The sequence below is a fragment of the Bos indicus genome, chromosome 25 (genome assembly GCF_029378745.1).
Source record: "Bos indicus isolate NIAB-ARS_2022 breed Sahiwal x Tharparkar chromosome 25, NIAB-ARS_B.indTharparkar_mat_pri_1.0, whole genome shotgun sequence".
NCBI lineage: Eukaryota > Metazoa > Chordata > Mammalia > Artiodactyla > Bovidae > Bos > Bos indicus.
The window spans coordinates 28,004,010-28,030,426 of record NC_091784.1 but is presented as its reverse complement, the minus strand read 5'-3'; the positions used below and the strand labels follow the sequence as shown (position 1 = coordinate 28,030,426).

At 49.4% G+C, this 26,417-nt stretch overlaps 2 protein-coding genes across 5 annotated transcripts in view; one reads left to right on the top strand and one right to left on the bottom strand.

Moving 5' to 3' along the window:
* Positions 1-1,708: 1,708 nt before the first annotated feature.
* On the bottom strand, positions 1,709-5,989 carry CTF1 (cardiotrophin 1). Of its 2 annotated transcripts, XM_019988182.2 has the most exons (3): positions 5,887-5,989; positions 4,591-4,709; positions 1,709-2,849 (listed from the first exon to the last, which is right to left on the bottom strand). In XM_019988182.2, the coding sequence occupies exons 1-3, from the start codon at positions 5,909-5,911 to the stop codon at positions 2,385-2,387; spliced, it is 609 nt and encodes a 202-aa protein (XP_019843741.2). In that variant the 5' UTR covers positions 5,912-5,989; the 3' UTR covers positions 1,709-2,384. The 2 variants fall into 2 exon arrangements, with proteins under 2 accessions (XP_019843741.2, XP_070636029.1); XM_070779928.1 differs by lacking the exon at positions 5,887-5,989 and having other exon boundaries at positions 4,591-5,726.
* A 2,249-nt stretch (positions 5,990-8,238) lies between these two features.
* BCL7C (BAF chromatin remodeling complex subunit BCL7C) overlaps positions 8,239-26,417 on the top strand; it is a 38,509-nt gene continuing 20,330 nt past the window's right edge. The window contains exons 1-6 of one of the 3 annotated variants that reach the window (XM_070779930.1): positions 8,262-8,571; positions 9,132-9,210; positions 9,569-9,677; positions 9,770-9,931; positions 12,069-12,154; positions 12,910-13,105. In XM_070779930.1, the coding sequence (XP_070636031.1) occupies positions 8,480-8,571; positions 9,132-9,210; positions 9,569-9,677; positions 9,770-9,931; positions 12,069-12,154; positions 12,910-13,035 (654 nt within the window). In that variant the 5' untranslated portion in view covers positions 8,262-8,479 and the 3' untranslated portion in view covers positions 13,036-13,105. Of the gene's footprint in view, positions 8,572-9,131; positions 9,211-9,568; positions 9,678-9,769; positions 9,932-12,068; positions 12,155-12,909; positions 13,106-26,417 lie in introns of those variants that run through there. The other 2 variants (XM_070779929.1, XM_070779931.1) reach the window with 2 other exon arrangements.

Genomic DNA, 26,417 nt, shown 5'->3' with positions numbered 1-26,417 from the left:
ATTTAGCTTGCAAATACTGTAATAAGTAACATCATCATAGTGTTCATGATATTAATACAAAGATGTCACTAGTGAATGATATTAACGCCCTAGTCATATGCCAAGTGCTAAGTGCTTTATGTCTATTACACCTTATCATCTTCACTATTACAGCGCCATGTGGGAATTACTGAAGCTGTGATTCAAAGTTGCACAAGTTGTATGTGGAGGAAGCTGAGTTGAAGCCTCACAGAGCTGGAGCTCTGTGCTAGAACATTTCATCAACTCCCTGAGGAAGGGAATGGCAACTCCCCCTAGGAAGAGGCCAGTCTCGTGGAAGGCAGTGAATTCAGGGGGACCCTAGGGCAGCGTTTGGGTCCCCTCACTCTCATCTGTCTCTGTCTCTTGCGCAGCTCCAGCACCAAGGCAGTCCCTTTAGTGATCCCGACTTCTCAATCCCTGAACTCTCACTCAGAACCCTGCCTCCAACCGACATGCCCTTTGAGATCTGGCATGGCCTGGAAGATGGAGTACGTCTGAGCCTCACCCAGGAGGCCTTCTGGTCTTTCAGCCAGCACCTGCTGCTTGCGATCGCTGACCAGAGTGACCTGAGCCCTGACAATTCCATGGTGGAGAACCAGCTTTGGGAAGCAAGACTCAAGGCCAAAGGCCTAGCGGGCAACTTGGCTGGCATCATGACTGCCCTGGGCCTGCCCACTCCCCAACCAAACACCCTCCTCGGTCCTGTCCCCTTAGGGGACACAGCCTTCCAGAAGAAGTGTCGAGGGTATGTAATAATCCGGGACTACAGCTTTTGGACAGACCGAGCTGTGACTTTCTTGGGTGAGCTCAAGGCCAAATACTCTCAGTAGAGGAGGTGGGACTTCCTGTTAGGGCTGCAACCCTTTCCCTTTCACAGCTGATTCTTTCCTGTTTTTTGTTTTTGTTTTTTTTCTCACCAGGGATTTTTTTCTGCCTTGCTTCTTGGCTAGAAAGGAGACACATGTTGTCTAGCAGGGCTTGTGTACCATGTATCTGGGAATATTTCCTGGGGACCAGGCCTCTAGTCCTTATGCCTGGGCCTCCCTGCCCAGGTCCTGTGGCCTCCCTTCCAGATCTGGGTGGGACTCCATGGACAGCATCTCATGAATTCCCATTCCAGTGGTACTGGTGGCTCATTTTCTGGGTGGAAAGAAATACCTCTTTGAAGAGGCTTCACTTACAGTCCATGGGGTCACAAACAGTCGGACGTGACTGAGTGACGAACGCTTTTCACTTTCATTTCCCATTCTACAGGGGGAGTACAGTTGGTCCCCTTCCTGTCATTTAGGGGAGGTCCAGGGACTGCCTTCTTGTCTCTATCTACCTCACTTCCTGTAGGAAGATACGGACTTTCTGAGCAACGGGTCCTCCCTTTTTTCTGGAGTTCATTGCCTCTTCTAGACTACCTCTCTGACTGTGTCCACTGCTCCAACTTCCCATCTTAAGGTGCTTCCCTTCCTATTCAATGGATGTGTGACTCTCGAAAAGCTAAGGACCCGAGTCACATCTGTTTCTTGCTCAGGACACATCCACTTCGAGATGACAGATGGCATCCCTGGCCTGGGGCTCTCCTGAAGCTCCTATTTATAGTGTGGCTTTTGCTGATGGCTGGGGGGACCAGGCCATACCCCAAGGATCTTATTCTCCTTAAATGTGTCTCCCCATTTTCAATGACTGTATATACTAGTAAATTCAATGTTCTTTTTATTTTTAAACATTTTATTTACAAAAAATTAATTTATTCTCGTAAATAAAACTCTTCAAAGGGGTGAGGTGTTTTTTTTTTTTTTTGTCTCCATAAACCTGACTTGAGGAGAAGGGAAGGTGTGGATTAGGGCCGAGGGAGGGGAAAGGGTGGAGGGCATCAAAGGGAGAGGAGGCAGGGCCACAAGGGGTGGGATGGGGGACGGGGAGAGCAGCAGGTGGAGTGACCCTGGGGGAAGGTGGCTGAAATTTGTCTGGAGTAGCCCTTCCACCACAAGGCCAACAGGCATGTTCCTGGCCAGGACACGACAGAGAGAAGGACAGAGGCAAACAGAGTGACAGGTGGCCCTTCCTTGAGATGAGGTGGAGATATGCACAGGCTACAGCGGGCCAAGAGGAAACAGGAGACGACGGGAAGACAAAGAGATGCTCAGAGAAGCAGATGCAAGCGGTGGAGAAACTCAGGGGAAGCAAGGACATGACAGATAAGGTAAGTCCTAGAGGGAGACAAGAAGGACCCAGAGAGAAAACGAGACGGAGAAGCGTCCAAAGGAAACAGAGAGACGGAAACGGTCTGAGGACAGAGAGACGCTGACAGAGATGGGGAGAGATGGAGATGGCCAGGGAGGGCGCCGTGAGCTGGGCCGCGCGCCGGGCGCTCAGGCCTGGCCCCCGGGCGCCAGCTGGCCCAGGTCGGCCTCAGTGCGGCTCACCCACTCGAGGTAGAGGCCGCACACACGGAACCCCAGCACCTTGGCCGGGAAGACGCCCGCTGAGGCAGTGGAGGCGGCGACTGCGGCGGCCGCGGGTTCGGGCCGGGGCCCGCGGCTCTCGGCCCCCAGCGCGGCCAGCACGGCCTCCACCGCGGCGCCCAGAGCCCGGACCTGGCGCGCCGCGTCCTCCAAACGCCGCAGCAGGCGCAGCGCGCGCGGGTTCAGCTCGCCCTGGAGGCGGCGCACGACGTCCAGCAGCGGCGGAAGCGCGGCCAGCGCCGCGGCGTCCAGCCGCAGGCGCTCGGGCACTGGCAGGCCAGCGTGGCCCGGGGCCGGGTCGCTCAGATCGGCCACCGGCAGCCGCGGGGGCGAGAAGCCGGGCAGCCCGAAGGGGTCTCCCTGGTGCTGCACCTGCGGAGACGAGGCAGTCAGGGCGGCCCCTCGGCTGGGAACTCAGCCCTCCACCGCTCTCCTGGGGCCTCAGTGTCCCCAGTCTCACAAGTGACACACTGCCAACAGGACGGCTGTGTTTGAGAGAATACAAAACAACAAAAACCACCGTGGACTTTACACAGGGGCCTCTGTTTTCTCATCTACTCCATAGATATTTAAACGTATCCACTTCTTAAGGTAGTTATATGCGTGCTAAGAGGCTTAAGGCAGGTCCTGACCCATTGGAAGGGCACAAAAAAATGCTACCTCTTTTATTAATGCTATCTTACAGACCCAGGTTCAAATCCTGTTCACCACCACTCACTAGCTGTGCAGTCGGGTGCAAAACCCTTTCCTTCTCTGAGCCTCAGTGGTCTCTTCTATAAGACGAGGGACAGTTCTCTGTCCTTCCTTCCTACCAGGGACCTCTTGAGAATCACAGAAGATAGTGCAGGGGCCGAGGCCGTTCGACTCCCTTCCCCATGTTCCCCCACCTCTCCACCTGCTTAACACACAGCCAGGGACTCCATGAGTAACTATCATGAGAATGAACAAATGAAAAGATAAAGGTGATCTGTAATTTGTAAAGATGCTATAACAATACCATTTATCCTTTGCTAACATGTTGCTTCTGGTTCAGGCACTGTGTCTCCTGCTTTAAACACACTATTCCTAATCTTCCCAATAATGGATGTATTGACAATGGTGATGATTTCATAAATGAGGATACTCAGGCTGACCTGTCCCAGGTCATAGATCTAGGAAGGGGCAGAAGCTGGAAGCTGAACCAAGGTTGGTAGGACTACAAACCTAGTTTTATTACCCTACTATTGCTGTCATAATTATTAAGTTATTATTTCTAATGTTATCATCACTGCCCAAGGTCACCAGTTGGAAGGTTTGTAGTCTATCTGATTCAAAACTACAGGCTCCCTCCACTGCTGCTGCTGCTAAGTCACTTCAGTTGTGTCCGACTCTGTGTGACCCCATAGACAGCAGCCACCAGGCTCCCCCATCCCTGGGATTCTCCAGGCAAGAACACTGGAGTGGGTTGCCATTTCCTTCTCCAATGCAGGAAAGTGAAAAGTGAAAGTGAAGTCGCTCAGTCGTGTCTGACTCTTCGAGACCCCATGGACTGCAGCCTACCAGGCTCCTCCATCCATGGGATTTTCCAGGCAAGAGTACCGGAGTGGGGTGCCATTGCCTTCTCCGTCCCTCCACTACACCAGAGTAATGTCAACCAAAGATGTTGACAAACCCCCCTCCTCTGTAAAAGTGCCCTCTTGGGATGGCATTCCCCTGCTCTAGATTGAAATGGGCCGTCTATATAACACAGATAGAAGAGTTCATAGTTCCTCTTATTCAACTGCCTCCTTTGACACCTGGGGAGATCCAGGCTTACAGAGGTGATATCACAAGATTACACAGAGCCTAGAACCTAGGTTTCTGACTCCCAAGCCAAACTTCCCTTCACTGTCTCAGGTTGCCTCTGTCTTAAAGCACCAAGGAGGGACCCTCTATGGAGGGGCATTTGAGGCACAGAGAAAGTCCTCCTCCAATTTGCTGGATGATGACCAATGGCCAGTTACTGACCCCTCTTGGGAGCCCCAATTTCTGCAGTTGTGAAGAGAGGTTGAGAAAATGAATGGTCAAGGACCCCTTAATCTATACTTCCCCATTTCCCAGGCCCCTGATACCCGCACCCCACAATCCCACTCACATATTCCTGGAGAAGCTGCTCAGCATATTTGGTGAGGAGGCGGGCAAGGCTGTGTGTCTGTTGGATCTTGGCCTCCAAGTGGGGAAGGGGTGAGGCTGAGGAGTCAGCCTGGGGGTCCTCTGGTGGGAAAAGCAGGGGAGGAATGAGAGCACCCCAACCCCTTGCTTCTTGACCACTTCTTCCAGGCTCGCTCTTCCTGAACCCAGAGGCTCCACTCTGAATTCTCCAATTTTTAAGCCAGGCAGGCTCTGTCCCATTCCAACTGAGGGAGAATAGGGCACCAGACATTTGCCAAACGGTTGTTCCACCTGAAATGCATTCCCTGTCCCCAAACCATTGTTGAAATCCTATTAAAGCCAAATTCACATACAACTTCATCAGTGTAGCTTCCATATACATTGCTTTAAATTAACTTCTTCTTTCTACTAAGGGCCATTAGTTCATACTTCCAAGGTGGTTCTTTTACTGGCTCCTTTATCTAGGAGAATCTGCCTCAGCCTGGGAGCCCTTGGAGGACAGGGCTCACATGTCTCTGTACCTCAGTGATTGTTGGTGGAATTCAGCATCATCAAAGCACAGAACTTCAACTTGAAACGAGCCTTTAAGCTCATTTTACAGATTAGGAGACTGACGTCCAATTCCTTCCCAGACGGCCCTACAGTGCAAGACCGTGGGCAGGGCACTATGCCCCATCAGTGAATCAGTAACGCGCCTTAACCTTCACAAGTTAGAGGTTGGCGCTCCTGGAGAAAGACTACATTTCCCAAGATGCCTAGCGCGCATGCCCAGGGCATACTGGGGAATGTAGTCCTGGCCCGGCAACTTCCGCCCCGCCCCCCCGCCAGAGTTTGCCCCGCGGGTCCCTATCCTTAACAGCCTCAACTTTCGTCTCTTGTTGTCACTCACCGACCCCTGTGGCCTAAAGACTTCCTCCCCTAACTTTACCCCTCTCTCTGGCTCCCAGTTCTGATTCTTTTCCGATACTCAGGATCCCGGCGTCCTGGTCCAGCCACGACCCCAGTCCTCCCCCAGGGTGTACTCGAACCGGTGATCTATCTCCTGAGCTCAAGTCTCTGAAGGCACAGCCCCAAGCCTCCTCTAAACTCTGGCCCTTGTCCCTTCCCACAGCTCACCCACAACTCACCCGCTCGTTACCTGACACCGCTGCCCTGTTCTCCCCCGCTCAGGCCGCTCCCTTCCCCGACTTAGGGGTGGCGGTGACCCGGACCCCAGCTTCCAGCCCTTCTGACCCCTGCTCCCCGCGGGCGCTCGGCATCCGACCCTTCAGCCCCTTACCCAGACTGCCCTCCCTCCGGCTCATGCTGGCCCCTGGCTGATCCTGGTTCCCTCCACGCCCCCCTTACGAGGGGGGAAGAAGGGGGAAAAGGGTAGGGGCGTGGCCCAGGCGTAGCCAATCAGGGCTCAGACCCCAACAATCTACCCCCCCCCCACACCCCCCCCTACCCCACCCCCGCTTTCCCAGGCCGGATTCCTTGGCCCTTAGCTCACCTCTCTGCTCACTCGGCCTAGTCGCGAAGGGGACCTGAGGAGGGCAGCAGGTTGTCTGAAGGGTGGATAGGGACCTCAGGCTTGGGGTGTCCGGGCCTTGGAGGCAGCCCTGAGGTCCGATGGGAGGAGAAGTCTCAGGCTCCGATCTGCGGCCCCGGCTGCTTTTCGGAGAAAGCTTGTTGGATGGGGGAGGGGAGGGAGAGGGTAGGAGAGGGCGCAGCTGGGCAGGACAGGAATGTGCTGGCCCTTCCTCTTGTCTGGGGGAGGGGAGAGCCGGGTGCTTGAGAGGCCAAGGTGGGGGCCCTCAGCCTTAGACCACACCTGCCAGTACATGCACTCCTGGCCTGCTTCAGATGCCTTCTGCCCTTGCTTTCACAGTCACACCTACTAGGGGACCACTCATTGCACCTGACCAGACCCAGTAAGAGAACTTCTGACACACCCGCATCTGCTGAAGGGTTCTCAAACAGAAACAAACTTAAAAAGACAGGTACAGGGAGTCATATCCAAAGGTCAACCCACTAACCTGATGCAGAAAAATGCTGTAGGGTCTTTATGCATTTACTTATCCCCACACATGGTTCCCAAGAACCCATTCCGTCCTGGGCTCTGGCATCCAGAAATGATGATCCATTCTTGGTCTCTGGGCCCCTAAGGAGCTCACAGTCTGATAGGGTGACCATAGACAACAGCATGTAGGGTTTGTGAATGAAGAAATTGGGAAGGAGACCTGTGAGTGTGGGAGTATATTGCCATGAGACAATTGCCAGAATAAAGGAAGAAAGGGATGAACTGGCAGAGGGCACAGCAGGTGCGGCCATCATACTTATTAACAGAGACTGTTATTGGGTATTTACTGTGTGCAAGCCATTGTTCTAAGAGTTATACACATATTAACTCATTCCCATGTTGTAGTTGAGGAAATAGAGATGTGACTTGTCCAAGGTCACTGGACAAGCAGAGGTAGAATTTTACCGCAGCAGTTTGGCTCCAGAAATGTTGACATAACCACCTTCCTATACCTTAATCCCTTTGAACGTAGTCACTGGAAAACACACAGACACAGTAGCCACACCCTTGAAATACACACACATAGCCACACAAATTTAGCATGTCTGCTAATAAACACAGCTTCAAACAAAATCAACCAAGACACACTCCGTTTTAAGAAACTTTCCATTCAAGTAGGGAAAAGTGCACACCATCATAAGCGTACAGCTCAACGAATTTTCCAAGAGTAATCATGCCCTGGGAATCAGCACCAGATTAAGAAACAGAGCATGACCCGTTCCCAGAACCCTCCTCTTAGCCCCTCCCAGTCCCATGGGTGACCGCCTGCCTGATTTCTCACACCATTTATTGATGTTGTCGGTTCTGAACTTCATGTAAATGAAATCATACAATGGTGTACTTCTGTATCCTACTCCTTTCATGAGACTTGTCTCCGTTGTTGGGGGTAGCAGGACCTCAGCCTTCTTGCTTGGTCCTCCATGGTGTAAACAGGCTCCAATTCATTTTCCACTTCCCTGTCGATGGGTTGTTTCCAGTCTGAGGCTATTACGGAGATATGAACATTCCAGGACAGGCCCCTTGGTACTCATACCCACGCATTTCTGTTGGCTGTTAACGACCTGGGAGTGGAACTGTTGGATCATAGTTTCGCTGAAAAACCGCCAGCTTTTCCAAGTAGTATTTCTACCAATTTACACTCCCCCCAAAACAAGAGGGATCTAGTTGCCCTACTTCCTCGCCTCCACTCGGTAGGTTTCATCGTTTTCATTTTAGCCGTTCTGGTGGTGAAGAATCAGTTATATGCAGTGTCAGGCACGTAATTGGCATTCAGACTGTTGAATGAATGGATGAAGGGGTAGTAGAACAGTTTAGAACCTGATAGTCTGGCGAGGGAGACACACACACACAGCGTCCCAGGGACGTCCCCACGCGCAGCGGTCTCTCACGGGACATTGACCCTCTCGCGCCCCCTGGCGCCCACGTGGCTTGAACGCACGGCCGCAGCCCCGCCGCGCGCGTCCAGTCGCCCAGCTGCCCCCAAGCTGCCTCTCGGCGGCAGGCAGGGGGCGCTGCGCGTCCGGGTGCCCCGAGGGGGCGGGCCCGGTTGGGGCGGGGCCGGCCGACTTCCAGGCCTGGGCTCTGGCCGCCCGCGCCGCCCGGCCGCTCCGGGGACGGGCCGGGGCGGGGCGCGGCGGCAGGAAGCGGGGCGGGGACTCGCGGAGGCGTTGGGGGAGCGAGGGAGGGCGCGACCAACTCCCGGAGGGACGACGGGCTGAGAGAGCGGCGCCCCGGCCTGGCGCCGAGCCTGAGCCCGCCGGACGGGAGGCGGCCCAGCCGCGGGCTCGGCCTGGGCCCCAGCCCCGCCAGCATGGCCGGCCGGACCGTGCGGGCCGAGACCCGGAGCCGGGCCAAGGATGACATCAAGAAGGTGATGGCGACCATCGAGAAGGTCCGGAGATGGTGAGCGCTGCCCCGGGGCCAGGGACGGGACCCGGGGGGCCACTCCTCCCCCATATAAGTCTACCCCCGCTTCGCCAGCTGTGGCCCCCAGCTGTTAGGTGTGCCTCCCAGCTGCGCGCCGGAGCTGCGGGGCTCTATCTTCCTTCTGGCTACACCCTGGGGTCTACAAAGCGTGTTCCCCAGTCCTGCCCTCCCGAAGCTGGAGCCCCCGTTTATGCCCCGCCCCCTGAAGCTTTGACACTCCTCCCGCGAGTGTGCCCGGGGATCTTCATTGCTAAGGTCCCCAGCCGGCCTCAGAGTCCGAGCTCTCCGTGTGTATACCCCAGGGGTCTGCAGAGCCGCGACCCCAAGTCACACTCTCTCTAGAAGCAACCCCCCCTCGCCCCCCGCCAATCTGTGCCCTCGGGTTTGCAGGGTTTCTCCAACTATGTCCTCTTAGCAAAAGTGCCCCTTCCATCAGGGCATCACCCCCATATCTCGGGGTATCCCCAGATGTGTCCCGCTCCCGGGGTGGCCCTCCCCTCAGGCCTCTCTGACCCAATCCCCACACTGTCCCACAGGGAGAAGCGCTGGGTGACTGTGGGCGACACTTCCCTTCGTATCTTCAAGTGGGTGCCAGTGGTGGACCCCCAGGAGGAGGTGAGCAAGTCCCCCCCCTCCCCCCACCCCCGTCCCAGGCCCTTCTTCTGTGTAACGTCGGGCAAGCCCCTCCCAACCCTGGCCTCCACCTCCAGTCTCCACTCACAGCTCAAATGCAGGAGCACAGACAGATGTTAACAATTAATAGCAACTCCTCCTCTTCCCCTCCCCCCCGACCAGACCTCGGTCCCCCGCTGCCCCCACCTCCCCGGTTCAAGAACTAACCCAGCGTGCACAACCTGTCACCTCATGCAGGGCCTTCCGCTTCTCTCTGCCTCAGTTTCTTTATTTGCACAGTGGGGGCTTGGCAAGTGCTAACCAGAAAGCTGCCTCTGACCCTTAGCCCTCTAACCCCCAGGAGCGCCGGAGGGCAGGTGGAGGGGCAGAGAGATCCCGAGGCCGGGAGCGGAGGGGCAGGGGCGCCAGTCCCCGAGGGGGCGGTCCTCTCATCCTGCTGGATCTCAATGGTAGGTAGGGATGCTGGGATGTGGGGGCTGTGGGCATTAAGGGAGGGGACTGGGGCCTCAAGCCCAACCCTTTCGGCTTTTTTCCCCCACAGATGAGAACAGTAACCAGAGTTTCCATTCAGAAGGCTCTCTGCAGAAGGGCACGGAGCCCAGCCCTGGGGGCACCCCCCAGCCCAGCCGCCCTGTGTCACCTGCTGGACCACCGGAAGGGGTCCCAGAGGATGCTCAGCCCCCACAGCTGGGCCAGGAGAGAGGTAGGACCAGGTGCCTCGCAGGAGCCCTCTCTTCTGAGCCCTCTCTCCTCCCCCCTCCAAAGTGGGAGCCACCAGCTTGCCCCTCTGCCAGCCCTTCCTCCTAAGATGCTTCCCTGAGTTCTGTGGAAAGTCACCGCCCTTCCTCTAGGGACAGTCTCTCCTTCTCTGGCTTCTTAGCTTCTGTGGATAACTTATCACTGTCTGAGACTTTCATGTAGATTTAGCTTTGTACTAGTTAAATAGCTTTCTTTCCCACCTCATGTCAGCTTCCTGACTGTTGGGCCCACGTTGACCTTGTTCACTGGTGTTATCCTCAGAACACCATGGAACACATAGTAGGTGCTCAATAAGTATTTGCTGGGCCTTCCCTGGTGGCTCAGTCCATCGGGTCTCAAAGAGTCAGACATGACTGGGTGACTGAACAACAGCAGCCCTGGTAGCTCAGCTGGTGAAGACTCCGCCTCCAATGCAGGAGACCCTGGTTCAATTCCTGGGTTGGGAAGATCCCCTGGAGAAGGAAATGACAACCCACTCCAGTATCCTTGCCAGGATAATCTCCTGGACAAACCGGTGGGCTACAGTCCATGGGATCCCCAAGAGTTGGACACGACTGAACATGCATGCACGATAAAATAATTGTGATAATCATAAGAGTGATTAATAATAAGTGGTAATATAACTGCTAATATTTACTGAGCTAAGCACTTTCCATGTTTTATCTCATTTAATCTTCACTACAACCCTATGAGGGTTATGGTCTCTATTTATAGACGAGAAACCAAAACTCAGAGAGTTTAAGTAAGTTACCTAAGCACACATAGCCAATGAGCTAGGATCTTGGGCATGAGTCCTCCTCATGTGTCCTCCCCTAGAGTCAGTACCCTGTCTGGTCAGATTCACTTCCCCCGTGTGTTTGCCTTCCCCTGCCTCCCCAGCTCTGTCATCTCTCCCACCCACACCTGGCTCCAGCCTCCGGGATCTCCCCTCCTCCAGTCGTACCCCCAGTGAGCACAAGTTTGACAAGGTTCTTTTCCTGCTGCAAAGCCTTCAGTGACTCCCTATGACCTTTGACTCCTCAACCTGGCACTCTGGGCCCTTCATGAACTGTCCCCTGCTGACCTCATTGTTCCCATCCAAGAACACCCTGATTTGGGCCTATGTTCCATGTCTAGATAATACCACACACTTTTGTACCTGTACTAATATAAAAACAATAATTCACATTTATCGAGCACTTACTCTGTGCCAGGCCCTGTGCTAATGGCTTTTCCTGTCTCATTTAATCCTTACAACAGTCTTGTGTGGTAATTACTATGCATGTGGTGTAGTCACTCAGTCGTATCTAACTCTTTGCGACCCTTTAGACTTTAGCCCACCAGACTCCTCTGTCCATGGGGATTCTCTAGGCAAGAATACTGGAATGGGTGGCCATGTCCTCCTCCAGGGGATCTTCCCCACCCAGGAATTGAACCGGCATCTCCTGTGCCTCCTGCTTTACAAGCAGATTCTTTACCCGCTAAGCCATCAGGGAGCCCAGTCATTACTATAATCATCCCCATTTTACAGACAGGAAAACAGGCTTAGAGAAATAAAGTTACTTGCCCAAGGTCAGAATTTTAACCCAAGTAGTCCAACCCCAGGCTTCCCAGATGGCTCAGTGGTAAAGAACCCACCTGCCAGTGCAGGAGACATAAAGAGACATGGGTTTGATCCCTGAGTCAGGAAGATCCCCTGGATGGGGGCATGGCAGCCCACTCCAGTATTCTTGCCTGGAGAATCCCGTGGACAGAGGAACCTGGTAGGCTACAGCCCATAGGGTCGCACTAAGTCAGACACGAGTGAAGTGACTTAGCACCCATGCACACACGCACGGAGTCCAACACCCAGATCGGTGCTTGCCAAGCTTCTGTTGCCTCTACCTGAAATGTACTCCAGCTCTGCATTTGTCTACCTGATCAAATCTACTCACCTGTCAAGATCCCACCTACATGTCCTTCCTGTGTTTTCTTTCTGGGTTGCAGCCAGGGATCTGGCTCCCCACTCAGTGCTCCCATAGCCCACAGGCTTATGTGACTCATGGGTTTCCCACCTGGTCTCTGCAGTGGCTCAGGGAACGTCTGTTTATTTCATGTTTCAGACCCTGGGGGCATACCTGCGGGCAGCACGGATGAACCCCCTATGTTGACCAAGGAGGAGCCTGTTCCAGAATTGTTGGAGGCTGAGGTGAGAGTGGCCACCTGGACTCCCAGGTCTTGGAGGGAGTGGGGAGCTGTGGGGTCGCTAAAAGCTTGAGGGCTGCACTCTTGAGGTCAAGGTGGGAAATGTAGGCCTTGGATACAGCTAAAGGCTGGGTTCTTGGGACTGAAAAGAAAAGGGTGTTTTAGAAACAAAATCCTCCAGGCTGGATGGGGGCTAACTTGAGACCATTAAAAACCTGAAAAGATCATGGTGCACCTTCAAGTTTTTTTTTTAATCCTAAGGATATAACAGCTTTAAAAAGTCTCCCACAAACTTCTGACTTTTCCTGCAAGGACTACCGTGTAATACGTTTTCCAGAATTATCAACTTCTTTCCCCCAAAACAGTGTAGTTGTTTCCGGCGCCTTACTTATTCTGCTTCCCAGGTGGCGCTAGCGGTAAGGAACCCACCTGCCAGTGCAGGAGACATAAGAGATCTGGGTTCGATCCCTGAGTCGGGAAGATCCCTTGGAGGAGGGCATGGCAACCCACTCCAGTATTCCTGCCTGGAGAACCCCATGGACAGAGGAGCCTGGTGGGCTATAGTCCATAGGGTTGCACAGAGTCGGACACAACTGAAGCGACTTAGCATACACACACTTTGCATCCTGGGGCCCCGGCCCTGGGCTAGACTCCCGAGTCCGGGAAGGGAGTGGAGTGGAGGCTTTGGAGAAGGCAGGGCTAGGAGCCTGCACTCTTGGGTTGGGGTGGAGCTCACGCCTGTCCACCCTTCCTCTCCAGGCCCCTGAAGCTTACCCCGTCTTTGAGCCCGTGCCATCTGTCCCCGAGGCAGCCCAGGGTGATCCCGAGGACTCGGAGGGCGCCCCCCCACTCAAGCGCATCTACCCAAATGCCCCTGACCCCTGAGAAGCCGGCCTGCCTGTCCTGTCGCCCCGGGGGCCCCTTTGGCTTTTTACAAATAAAGACCCTTTTGTAATTTTGTGTCATGTCGTTTCCCCGTCAGGGCTGGGGAGGGTCTTTGGAGACAGTTTTGTCTCATGCTCCAATTCTCAGAGGGGGTCACTGAGGCTCTAAGAGGATCTACCTATAGCTACACCCTGAGTCAGACATGGAAGGGGGTTCGAGCCAGGACCCTGCCTCCCCTACCCTCTCTCCACTCTGTCTTGTCCCCCTTACCTTTGACCCTGCCTTTGGCTGTCCTGCTCTTGGGAATCCCCAGGACCCCTTTTCTTCCTGCTCAGCCCTGCCCGGGCCCAGCAATTACCAAAGCTCTGGGCTGCTAGGAGTGTGAGTCCCATTCACACACAGGAACATGGAGGCCCCGCGGGATTTTGGGGCCTGCGATGACCCAACCTGTTCCCTGCCCTGAGGAAGCTACAGTCTGGTGCCTCCCTGCCTCTGGTCAGCCATTCCTCCGGTGGACCCCTGCCCACATTCCTAGTGGAATCTTCCTTGTCCTCATCTCAATGGCCACCTCTTCCAGGAAGCCTTCCCTGACTGCAGGCTTAGTTTCTCCCACCGTTTGGGCCCCCACACCACCACCCCGTGTGTTTCTCTCCCTTTGTCTCAGTATTGATCAGGGTGCTGGGGGACGGTGGGTTTGTACATCTGTCTCATCCACTAGGCTGTGGGCCGCTGAGAGCAGAACTTGGTCCCAGCCATGCCTAACAGCACACTCGGCATAGAACAATCATAGTAACTATTTGATGAATGAATGAATGAGCTGAGGCTTTCCAGGAAGGCTTCTCTGAGGAGGTGGCACGTGAGCTGGGCTCTGAGCCATGCACCTCAGCATGGTATATCTGAAGTCAGAAGTCCAGGCTCTGTTACTCACTAGCCCTATGGCTCTATGCTGGGCTCCTTTCCCTCTCTGAGCTGTAGTTTGTTCATCTGAGCAATGGGGACAATAGCTAGGCCTCATCTGCTGCAATGGTTTGTGGGAACCTTCAAATAACATAAAAAACCTTCACTCTATGCCTGCCAGAGAGTCAGAGTCAGAGTCCTGTTTTTAACAAAGGAAGAGACTGAGGTTCAGAGAAGACCACATTGAAACTTTTTTAAAAATTTAGGGGTATTTCCTGATAGCAGCTGCAGTAGTAATACTATTTGAGCCGGGCTGGCCAGGGGAGCCACGTGTGCAGTGATGTGGTATATTCATTTTTTGTTGTCGCCTAACAAATTATCACAATTTTAGTGGCTTAAAACAACACAGATTTATTACCTTAGCATTCTGGAGGACAGATTTCCAAAATTACTCTCAGTGGGTTAAAATAAAAGTGTCAGCAGGGGCTCATTCCTTCCAGGGCCTATAGGGGAGAACGTGTGTGCTTGCCTTTTCTGGCTTCTGCAATCCACTGCAAGTCTTGTGGCCCCTGCTGCATCTTCAAATCCATCAGCAAGAGTAGCATCCTCCAAACTCCCTTTCTCTCTCTGCTTCCATTGTCACCTTTTCTTCTCTGACTCTCCTGCCTCCCTCTATTAAAGACTCTGGTCCTACGGGATAATCTAGGATAATCTTACCATCTCAAGATTCTTAATGTAATCACATCAGCAGAATCTTATTTGCCATGTAAAGTAACATCGTCACAGGTTCCAGAGAGAGGGCATGGACATCTTTGGAGGGCCATGCATGTGGTAATAATCTCAACCGTTTTGGGGATGTGTGGGTCATCTCATGTATCACCCCATGGGGTAACCAGAGTGCTCTGTAAAGTGCTTTGTATGGATTAGTACAGTATTAAGGCTCAGAATTGGGTTTGAATCTCAGCATTTCCATTCATTCTGTCTGTGACCTTGAGCAAGTGATGTAACCTCTCTGTGCCTCAGTTGTTTTATCTGTACAGTGGAGATAATAGTAATATCAGCCTGGTGAGATGATTGTGAGGATTAAATGAAGGGATATATGGAGAGAGAGTTCTCGGCTTGGTCCATAGTAAGTGCTCAATAAATGGCTTTTGTTAGCCCATGTTATAGATGAGGATGTTCAGCAGTAGGGGTAGAGGGCAGAGACTCACTTGCCAGTGAGACTGGGAAAGAAGTTATTTCCAAGTAGCCTTGAAAGGCTAAAGTTTGAGTCTCCCCCATTCCTATCCCTCTCCTGGCCCAAGGCCTCAGGCTCTGGGCATCTGTCCCTTGGCCCAAGCCTGCCTGCACCCTTTCTGTAGTCTACTCTGTAACTACTCTGTAACTTTAAAAGCCACCTCTTCCATAGGCATACCCCTGATCATCCCCTTGCCATGCCCTCCCTGCCCCCTCCCCACGTCCACACTCTCTTTTTGGAAATTCTTCACCCTTGGCTCTTGGGCCCTCGCCTCCAGTGCCCCACCATTCTTTTCCTCTATGTCATTCTCTCCTTTTCCTAACCCCTAAAATATCCCTCATGAACATTTCCTGACCTAGCTCTTTTCTTCATGAAGACTCTGCTTGAATTAAGGTTCCCAAGTCTCTACCTTCAAGTCGTGCTCCCACCTCCAGATCAGGGCCACGTGCCTTCAAGGCATCTCCCCTGGGATGCCCCGCAGGTCCTCAGCCTCATCCTCCTCCCAACTCGTTCCCAGCATGCCCCCCTGGGGTTCCCCAGAAATGGCCCACAGTCCCAGGAGTTGGCTAAGGTAGGAGCACCCAGAAGTCAGAGTCAACATTCGATGAGGCACTCTGTCTTATGAAGTCCCTGTTCTAAATAATCTTCCCACCTTCTGGCCCTTTCTTTGGGGTCCCAGTGTTTTGAGGGTGCTTCTCAGTGAGTTTCTCTGCTTTGCTTTTGCCCATCACCCATCCATTGTCTACTCAGCTGCTAATTATAGCAACATATATTTATTGTGCGCTTACTGTTTGCCTGGCACTATTCTAGGCTCTGGGGATACAGCATAGACTTAATGGAAAATAAATCTTTGCTTTCATGGAACTTATCTTCAGTAAGTTAGATCTTATGTAGAAAATTATAAGTACTTTAGAAAAAATAGAGTAAGGGAGGTGGGGAAAGAGGAGACTGCAATTGTGAAATCGGAAATTCAGGGGAGGCCTTATAGAGGAGATATTTGATTAAAAGTTTGAAAGAAGTAAAGGGGAGAGCTTTGTGGTTACCTGGGTGAAGACCATTCCAGAAAGAGGGAATAGCCAGTGCAAAGGCCCTGAGAGGGCACATGGCTGGAAATGAGATCAGTGCCTCTGGAGTGGAGGGATGGGAGGAGAGAGGGGTGGGAAGTGAGGTCGGGTCAGGTAGGGCCACAGAGGCAAGTCAGTCACATAACGTGTCATTCAAACTTATAATAGGATAAAAGGAGATGTATTGAGTTTGCCAATACGTTTGAGTTTTTCCATAATGTTACGGATTATGAATCTTACCCAAATGAATTTTTTGGCCAACCCAATATTAACAGTTATACCCAGGTAACAGATGCAACTTGAGATAACTAGAGTGTAAGGTCATCCTTCTTGGAGGCCATTGTGAGGACCTGGCTTTCACTGTTGCTGAGATGAAAAACCATTGAAGGGGTGTGAGCAGAGCAGTAACATGATCAGATTTAGAGGATTTTTTTTCCTCAATATTTTATTACATAGAGTTTTAAAGTTTACAGCAAAATTGGAAGGCTTGTACAGGTAACACTGATAACACCTACCACCTAGGTGCTCTAACATTTTACTATCTTTGCTGTACCACGTATCCTTATCCACCCATCCATCCATCTTTCTTATTTTCTTTATACATTTCAAAATAAGCTGCACAAAATGGTATACTTCCCTCTCAACACTTCGGCATATATGTCAATTAAAGTCCAGTGTTGACTAGAGTCCAGGTTTTTCTTTTCCTTTGAGGCAAACTATCCATATAGCAAAATGCACAGGTGTTAACTGCGCTTCAGCGTTTCAACAAATATATAATCTGCATAATTCAAGCTCTTATCAACGACATCACGGCCTCCCCCTGGAATGTGTCCTGTTGGCTCTTCCTTGTCCCCAACTCCCTAGAGGCAGCACCGTTCTAACTTTGTTTTTGATTAGGTTAACCTGTTCTTGAACTTCACATGCATGAAATTTTATAGTAGGCACTCCTTGGTGTCTGTTTTCTTTCATTCAGCATAATGTCTTTGAGAGTTGTCCACACTGTTGCTTGGATCAGTGGTTTGTTCCTTCCTGTTGCTGGGTTATAGGCTGTACACTTGGCTTTGACCGGGAGTGCTCTGCCGGTCAAAGAGAGCAGATGGTTCCAAGTCCTCTCGCTGTTTCTAGCTCCCTGTACAAGTATGTCAAGGCTGGCACTCAGAACCCTGGATAAGGGCATCACAGAGAGATGGATAGCCTTTTCTCAGGGCCCTTTCTAGAATATCTGGGGGCATCAGTCCCCAGACAGAACTATATCAGAGGTAGAATCTAGGGTGACCAAGCATTCTGGTTTGCCCAGGACTTTCCGCTGTGTTAGCCCTTCAAGTGCCATTCCCAGGAATCCCTCAGTCCTTGGCAACCTGGGATGGTTGGTTACCCTAGCAGGATCCCACCACTGCCCCTTGAGGCCCAGGCCCTTCCTCACTACACACTACACGTCCTTCCTTCTAAGGGCTGATTTTCCTTATACTCCAAACCGTTCTGCTGCTCCCTAGCTCTAAAACTCCACTTGGCTCCCCTGGGCTTTGTCTGGCAACCCAAAGGATATCCTCAGCCTACAGCAGTGGTTGTTGGAACCACCTGGGAACTTTTGATGCCTAGCTTCTAGCCCCAGACATTTTCAGTGGTATAGGGCACGACTTGGGCATCAGCTCCACAGGTGATGCTGATATCCTGCAAAGTTTGGGAACCAGTGGCCTGTGGCTAGGACTTCCCTTGACTTACATGGTATTGAACGTGTTGCCAGCACTTAAAATCAAGTGATTTCATATAAAAATCTGGACTTCCGGCCTCCTTTGACAAAGCAGATGCTCCGAGACTTAGAGTCTGCTAACAAGGATGGTCATCACCCAGGGGAGCAGAGGGCTGGCTGCCCATGGAGGCAGAGCATGTGCTCTTCAGTCCCTCCAGTCCCCATCACCCCTCCATGCCTCGCTCTGCTTGTTCGTGCTCACTTGCATGGCCAGCAGGCCAGTTTGAACTCTCCGGCCTGGTCCTTGCTCACCTCTTCAGCCTCTTCGTTTCTTCTTCCAGGGCGCTTACCTCATTCCTGACCTGCCACGTGGGCCTCGTGGTGCTCTTTCCCACCTACCTTTGCCCATGCAGTTCTCCCATCAAACTCCTTATTGTGGCAGACCAGGCCCTGCTCAATATGGCCCTGCTCTCGCTTGGGCTTCCCTGGTGGCTCAGCTGGTAAAGAATCCACCTGCAATGTGGAAGACCTGGGTTTGATCCCTGGGTTGGGAAGATCCCCTGGAGAAGGAACAGCTACCCACTCCAGTATTCTGGCCTGGAGAACTCCATGGACTCTATAGTCCATGGGGTCCCAAAGAGTTGGACACAACTGAGCGACTTTCACTCACTCACCTCTCTTACCCCTCTGCCTGAACTCTCTACCATCTGACCCATGAACACACAGAAGCTGACCAAACTAGTTCTCATCTTAGCCCTTGCTCTTCCCTCTGCTAGAGAAACCCTTCTCTTCCTCCTCTTCTCTTTCTTCCTGGCCAATGCCTACCTGTCTTTCAGGCCTTGGCTTAGCACTCACCTCCTTCAGGGAGGTTCTTTGATCCTCAGAGTAGGTCAGGTTCTGGGTTAATCACCATACTTCCTCTTTCACTTGACATCTCACTTCCTGTGCTAAAGTAAGGCCACGTTGTTCATTTCTGTTGCAGGGCCTTCTGTAGTGATTGGTAAGTAGTAGGTGTTTGTTAGTGATCAGTGAACGAAAGACCATCTCCCTTTCTCCATTGGCAAATCCTACTCCTTTTCCTGTTACATTTCTACTATAGCATTCAACTCTGTTCTCTTGGAGACCCATAACTTTACTGAGATCAAATGATCCATTGAGTTTTAGCTCAGGTCCTTCTCACAGTGGGCTCAGAGGGTCCCAAACCCATCCTGTGATTGTTTGCCCAGTTTCAGAATGCATATCTGGAATTGGCATACTCAGCAACGGGTAGACTCTCCAAGTCAGTTGAAGGCAGGGCTGTAACTGGTTGGTGACCCCCAGCTCCCTGCACAGGGCAAGTGCAAGGGCAGAGCACCATAACTTACTCTGTTCTCTTGTATTTGTCTGTTGGCAATGACTTTTCTGCCTGTCCCCTCCTCTGTTGCGCCAGTCAGCTCTGGGATGCAGCTGTGGTGATGTGAAGGGTTCAGGATACAGCAGAGGAATGGAGGTATTCTGGATTCAGGTGATGGGTACTGTGTGATCTTGGGCAAGTCATTTCCCTATTTAGACCTTAGTTGTCTCATCTGAAACATGGAGCCAATATTATCTTTTCCGTATACAGTAAGTCCCCTACATGAGAACCTTCAAGTTGCGAACTTTCCACAATGCAAACGTGTTCATATGTCCAGTCACGTAAGTTAGTTCACGTGTCTGGTGTACACTGTCACGCGCATCTTCTACCAGTGGTTGTGCTTTTGGGTATTTTACTGTACAGTACTATACAGAGTACAGTAGAACAGTATCTTTATTCCAAGCCCAGGATACCCAGAAGCAAGTGTACAAGCAGCAGCAGTGTAGCTGCTAAGAAGCACCAAGTGATAACGATGGAAACAAAAGTGAAAATAATTGAGAGTGGAGCGAAGTGAAAAGATTAAAACATGAGTCATTCAACCATCAGCAGGATTCTAAAGAACAAGGACAAGATCATGGAACGTGTGAAGTGAAGTCTGCTGTGCCGATGATGTCAACAATAATGTCGAAGAAGCATGGAAAATTGATGGAGGAGATGGAGAAACTTCTCAGAGTGTGGATGCAGGATCAGCATCAGTGTCGAATCCTGCTCAGCTTAATGCTGATTCAAGAGAAAGCTAAAAAGCCTTTATGAAGGCTTGAAGGAGAAACAGGGCAAAGAATCAGAGGGTGCGTCTTTAATGCCAGCTGTAGTTCAAGGCTACAGTCAACCTTCACAACGGAAAAGTGGTGAGGCCACGAGTGCAGATATGGTAGCTGCCTGGGAACTTCCTGAAACCCTTGGAGAAATTATTGTACTGTACTGTACTAATGAAGACCTGATGGAATTAGAGGCTCAGAGGAAGGATGAAGAGAGACAAGAGGAAGAAGAAATAACAGAAGAACTGAAGCGATTCACCATGCTGGAAATGACAAGATGATTTTATTTGAGGAGGCAGTTTTAGTTTTTGAGGCATAGGACCTGAACGTAGAATGGTACGTGAATGTTGTTCAGGATGCTATCCAGCACTACTGGGTCATCTAATGATGAGAGAAAGAGCTGCTACCCAATCCATCACTGGATTGTTTTTTTTTTCAAGAGGGTAGATAGAACTGAATCCAGCAAGGAACCAGAACCTGTGCCATCAACGTCAGGCATGAGTGAAATTGCAGCTTGCTCTCCGTCTCCTATTGCTGACGATCCTTCAGTTCCACCATCTCTCACATCCTCTCCCCAATCAGTAACTCTTCCTGCCTGTTCACTGGATGCCAGCCCCTGGATGCCAGCTGCTGTACTGTACTTTTCAAGGTACTGTACTCTAAGATTAAAAATGTTTTGTTTATTTTTGTATTTGTTTTTTATGTATTATGTGTGTGAAAAGGATAAAAAAACCTGTTACAGTACAGTACTACTGTAGCTGATTGCATTAGTTGGGTTCCTAGGCTAACTTTGTTGGACTTAGGAACAAACTGGAGTTATGAATGAGCTCTCCTAAGGAACTGGTTGGTATGTAGGGGACTTACTATATATATACCAGGAGCAGAGTGAACCAAGAGCAGATCATGTACCCTGAGAACCTATATAGAAACCAAATTTTTGTAAAGTGAATAATATTTCGAACCTTTAAGTTTTAAAATCACTGGTAGGATTGCAAGCACTCTAGGAAATTTAGGAAATGCAGTGCCAAAGAAAAGAAAGTAAAAGTCCGTTGTATCGACAATAACCTCAGCTGAGATTTTACTGTATCTATCTTAAGATATGGTGAGGGAACTGGAGCGAGGCGGTTGGAATCAATGAAGATAGCCTTAAATGGGACACCGGGGGTCTGGTTCCGCTGCCGAGTGACTTCAGTCGCCTTGTCTGTAGAATTGGATCCACAGGCGGTGCTCCCCTCACTGCCTTTGGTGAAGCTTCCTGGAAACAAAGGAAGGCAGCACGCCTTCCAAACGGCCGACAGCCAGGAAAGCGCGCCGCGGCGTCGCAAGGGTTAAGGGCACAGAGCGCAGAGCCCGGCATCCTAGAGAGGCCGCGGGCGGACTTCCGGCGCCGGCGCTCTGGGCGCGGTTTCTCCCTGGGTCGCGAGGATCTAGCGGAGGTGTGTGTGACCGGTTCTCTGTCTGAGCTGCGGCAGATCAGGGTCACGGAGGCCAAGCCGTGCCGACGCGTCCCCTTACTCCGAGTTCCTGACCAGCATCTTCTCCTGGGGGCAGCATGTGAGGCACTCTGGGCCTTTAGTCTCCATGGCTGTAATGCCGGCATGAGGATCCCGGGACTAGCCGATCACCGTTGGTTTTTTTCTAATTACTTACCCCCAGGGAAACTACTATATCCCCATCATCCTCAGTCCAGCATATTTCCCCTCCTTACTACAACTTCGGGAGCATGTTCTTATTTTACAAGTAAGAAAAGTGAGGTTCAGGGCGATTTTCTCCACAATCATGATGCACGACGGTGGCGGAGTAGGGAGGATATAAACCAAGTTTTTTCGACTTGAATGGCAGATCTGTTTGGGGAAATATTAACTAATATTGAGTGCTTACAACTAGAATCTTTTCATAAAGGGGCAAAAGCTTGCCACAGGGAGATGATGGGGGGTGGTACTCACAGATCTGTCCGAGTTAAGTAATTGTGAGTTATAATAGTGGTCCTGGTTCACGTATCTTTGCATCCTTTACCTCAAGGAGAAAAAATAAATAAAATTTAGCAGCTTTCTCTCTTTAAAAAAAAAGTACACACACACACAGACACACACACACACACACACACATATATATATTTACTTATTTGGCTGCCCCAGGTCTTAACTGTGGCACGTGGGATCTTAGGTTTTTGTTGCCACATGCAGGACCTTTAGTTGTGGCATGTGGGATCTAGTTCCCTGACTAGGGATCAAACCCCAGCCCCCTGCATTGGGAGTGTGGAGTCTTAGCCACTGGACTGCCAGGGAAGTCCCACAGCATATACCATACAATCTGCCCACTTAAAATAGACAAATCAGTGGTTCTTTTAAGTATGTTCAGAGTTGTTCAGTTCTCACCACAGTCAGCTTTAGAACATTTTTCATCACCCTCAAACCGTACCCATTAGCAATCATCCCATTCTCCTCCAGCCCTAGACTATCGCTAATCTATTGTGTGTTCTGTCTATATAGATTTGCCTATTCTGGACATTTCATATACAGCCATATAAGGCCTTTTATGACTGGGATAATCCCCTATCTTAAAGTCCAGGCCTTGAGCTCAGACTTTGGCCTAAAACCATAGCCAGTGAGAATTAGATACAATCATTTTGACATTGTTGTATTTATTTTTTACCACCTTAGGGTAAGTTCCTGTTTGTGGTAATGTCCTTCTTGAATAAATGTGTTTTCATTTTGAAAGTTATATTTAAATGACAAGATTAAGCAAATAGTAGAAATGGTATATGAATGTCTGAAGGTTGGGAAGATGGGATGTGAATGAAGTTTGGAAAACACTAGATTGTCTGATTTGAGGCTTTCCAGGATGTGGTTGGAAAACCACCCTATTATTCCATTTCACTCTCCTAACAATTTCTCAGAAGAAGTGCATCATTTTACTGATGAAGAAACAGGTATAGCACAGTTAACTATGGTAGCTTGTCCAAGGTCACATAGCTAGTGACAGAACCTAGATTTAACCCAAGGTCTAATTTCCAACAACCACCTTTTAACCAAGTTTGAAAGTAAAACTGGGGGTGAGAAATGGACTAGCAGACTTGAGCGAGGACCCTAGCCACTAGACCAAAACATGTGGGGACCAGGCTGGTTAAGTTGTTTTGGGTACACCTTCAAAGTACGTGTGTACTCAGTCGTGTCTAACTCTTTGGGGCTGCATGGATGGTAGCCCGCCAGGTTCCTTTGTCAGTGGGATTTTCCAGGCAAGAATACTGCAGTGGGTTGCCATTCTTACTTCAGGGGATCTTCCCAACCCAGGGAGTGAACCCACATCTCTTGTATCTCCTGCATTGGCAGGCAGATTCTTTACCACTGCACCAGCTGGGAAGCCCCTTCAAACAAATAATCAATTATTAAAAAAAACACACACTGTAATTTGTGACTTTAAGCAGAAATTCCATCTGAGGCAATGTTGGGATTTTCTTCCTCTCTCAAGGGCACACAAGAATCCAAGAGGTGTTGCCTGGATAACTAGAGGTATGGTGTGTGTGTTTTGGTGCCAGGGAGAGTCTTAATTCCATGGTGGGAGAAATTCCAGTTAAGGAATTCAAGACCTTATACTAGAGAGGTGTTCCCCTAATTCACATGGTAGCTGCATCCGCAGTTTCTTATAAGTAAAGTCCCTTCTGAGCAGATGCCATGACACCCCACTCTCCTCTCAAATCCCCGATAGGCCCAGGAGTTAGCATCTGAACCCAGCTTTCCATAGCAGTGCAGGAGACATGGGTTCAATCCCTGGTTGTGGGAACTAAGATCTTGCAAACTGTGTGGCACAGCCAATATAATAAAAAATAAAAACTTTTTAAAAAAGAAGCTGAACCAAAAAAGTTCAAAAGGAAAAACTAGGGAATGAAATATTCATAGAGGGCTTTGAAAAGCTCTGACAATTCCTGGGTATCCCTAGAAGGCCACAAGCACATGTAGAAAAGACCTGAGAAGACCCCAAACTTACCTCTAGCTGACCTTAATGCTCTGTGCAAGCAAGAAGTGGAAGTTAAAGCAGTGTTGCACACATATACACAGTCCCTCAGAAAAGACTAGATTTACTAGTTGAAGGCATTAGTTGTCCAATCATTAGCTGACCACTAAGCAAGTTAATTGAGCACAGACTTTAGTGGCCATGCACAAAGAATACAGTCTTTACAGAATTAACCTAGGAAAGTTCATAAAGAGCAGCAAGAACAACAACAAAGCCTGAGGAGGGGGAGAGTCTGACTTTTGGAGTTGCCACATTATAATATTTAAGATGTCACTGTTGGGAATTCTCTGACAATCCAGTGGTTAGGACTCCATGCTTTCACTGCTGAGGGCCTGGGTTCAATCCCTGGTTGAAGAGTTAAAATCCCACAAGCCACACAGTGCAGCCAAAAAAAGAGATGTCATTTACAACAACAACAAAATAATTATGAGACACATACATACATATCAAATAGAAATAGACGTTCTGGAGCTTAACAATACAAAAATACAACTGAAATGAAAGATTCAGTTAACAGGGCTCTGTAGCAGATTTGAGTTGGCAGAAGAATCAACACAATTGAAGGCAGGTCAATTGAGGTTCCTCAGTCTGAGGAACAGAAAGAAAGAAAAAAAAAGAAGTGTCCCCAGAGACCTGTGGGATATCAGGTGTACTAATATACACATAATGAGAGTCCTAGAAGGAGAGATGAGGACTTAGAAAGAGTATTTGAAGAAATAATTTTCCCAAATTTGATTTTTTAAAAAATTAATCTACACAGCCACAAAGCTCAAAGTAGGTTTATCCTACGTGAAAGAGACTCACATCTAAACACATCATAATCAAACTGTCAAAAGACAGAGTACTAAAAGCAGCAAGAGAAAAAGCAAATCATAATATACAAGGAATCTTCCATAAGATTAACAGCTAACTTCCTATCAGAAACTATGGAGGCCAGAAAACAGTGAGATAACATATGCAAAGTGCTGAAAGACTAAAGCTGTCAACCAAGAAATCTATACCCAGCAAAACAATCCTTCAAAAAAAAAAAAAAAAAGGTGAAATTAAGGCATTCCCAGATCAACAAAAATGGAGAGAATTTGTTCCTAGCAGAGTTACCCTACAAGAAATAGAGAGGCAATCCTTTAGGCTGAAATGGAAGGACTAGACAGTAACTCAAATCCACATGAGAAAATAAAGAATATCAGTAAAGGAAACTATGTAAGTACATGAAAAAGACAGTATAAATACATTTTGTTTATAATTTTATATGTTTTAAAGACAACTGCAAAATGCAATAATTGTAAAGTGAGGTTTATGGGCTTACAATAAATAAAGATGTAATCTGTTTGGCAATAATAGCACAAAGTAGGCATGAGAGAAGGGAGCTATATAGGAGCAACTTTTTACATACTAGTGAAATTAAGTTGGCATTAACATGAACTAGATTGCTTTAAGTAGACATGTTAATTGTGATCCCCAAGGAAACCACTGAAAAAGTAACTCAAAAGAATAGACTGAAAGAAACAAGGGAATTAAAATGGAATACTAGAAAATATTTAACACAAAAATAAAGCAGTAGTGGAAAAACAAGAACAAAAAGTGAAAGGCATATAGATAACAAGTAGCAAAATGACAGATGTAAATCCTATCTGTTAGCAATTACATTAAGTGTAAATAAACACTGCAGTCAAAAGATAGAGATTTGGCAGATTTTTAAAAATCAATTTAAAAAACCCAACATGATCCAACTATATGATATCTTTATAATCAATGACATAAATAGGTTGAAACTAAAAAGAAAAAGATATACAAGAGTAACTATAAGAGATGTGGAGTGGCTATGGAATTACTAGACAAAACAGAATTCAAAACAAATCTTGTTACTAGAGACAAAAGATATTTTATGATAATAAAAAGGTTGACCTATCTAGAAGACATTATAAATATATAGGTGCCTAAAAACAGAGCCCCAAAATACCTGAAACAAAAACTGACAAAACTGAGGGAAGAAATAGACAACTCAGTAATAATTGTTGAAGACGTCAATACTTTTGACAATGGATAAAATAACTAGAAGATCAGAAAGGAAACAAACCCAACAGTAGTGGAGTAGGTTTCCTATCTATTTCATTCCTAGGAACTATGATCAAGTACTGTTGCTAAAGACCTCTGCTAGCCAAGAAATCAGATTGCCTGGTGGTCCCTGCTGCCCTTTACAACCGCTGTGTCTACCTTGTCTGGATCCCCTCATGTGTGTATTAGTTGCTCAATCATGTCTGACTCTTTGCAACCCCATGGACTGTAGCCCAACAGGCTCCTCTATCTGTGGAATTCTCCAGGCAAGAAT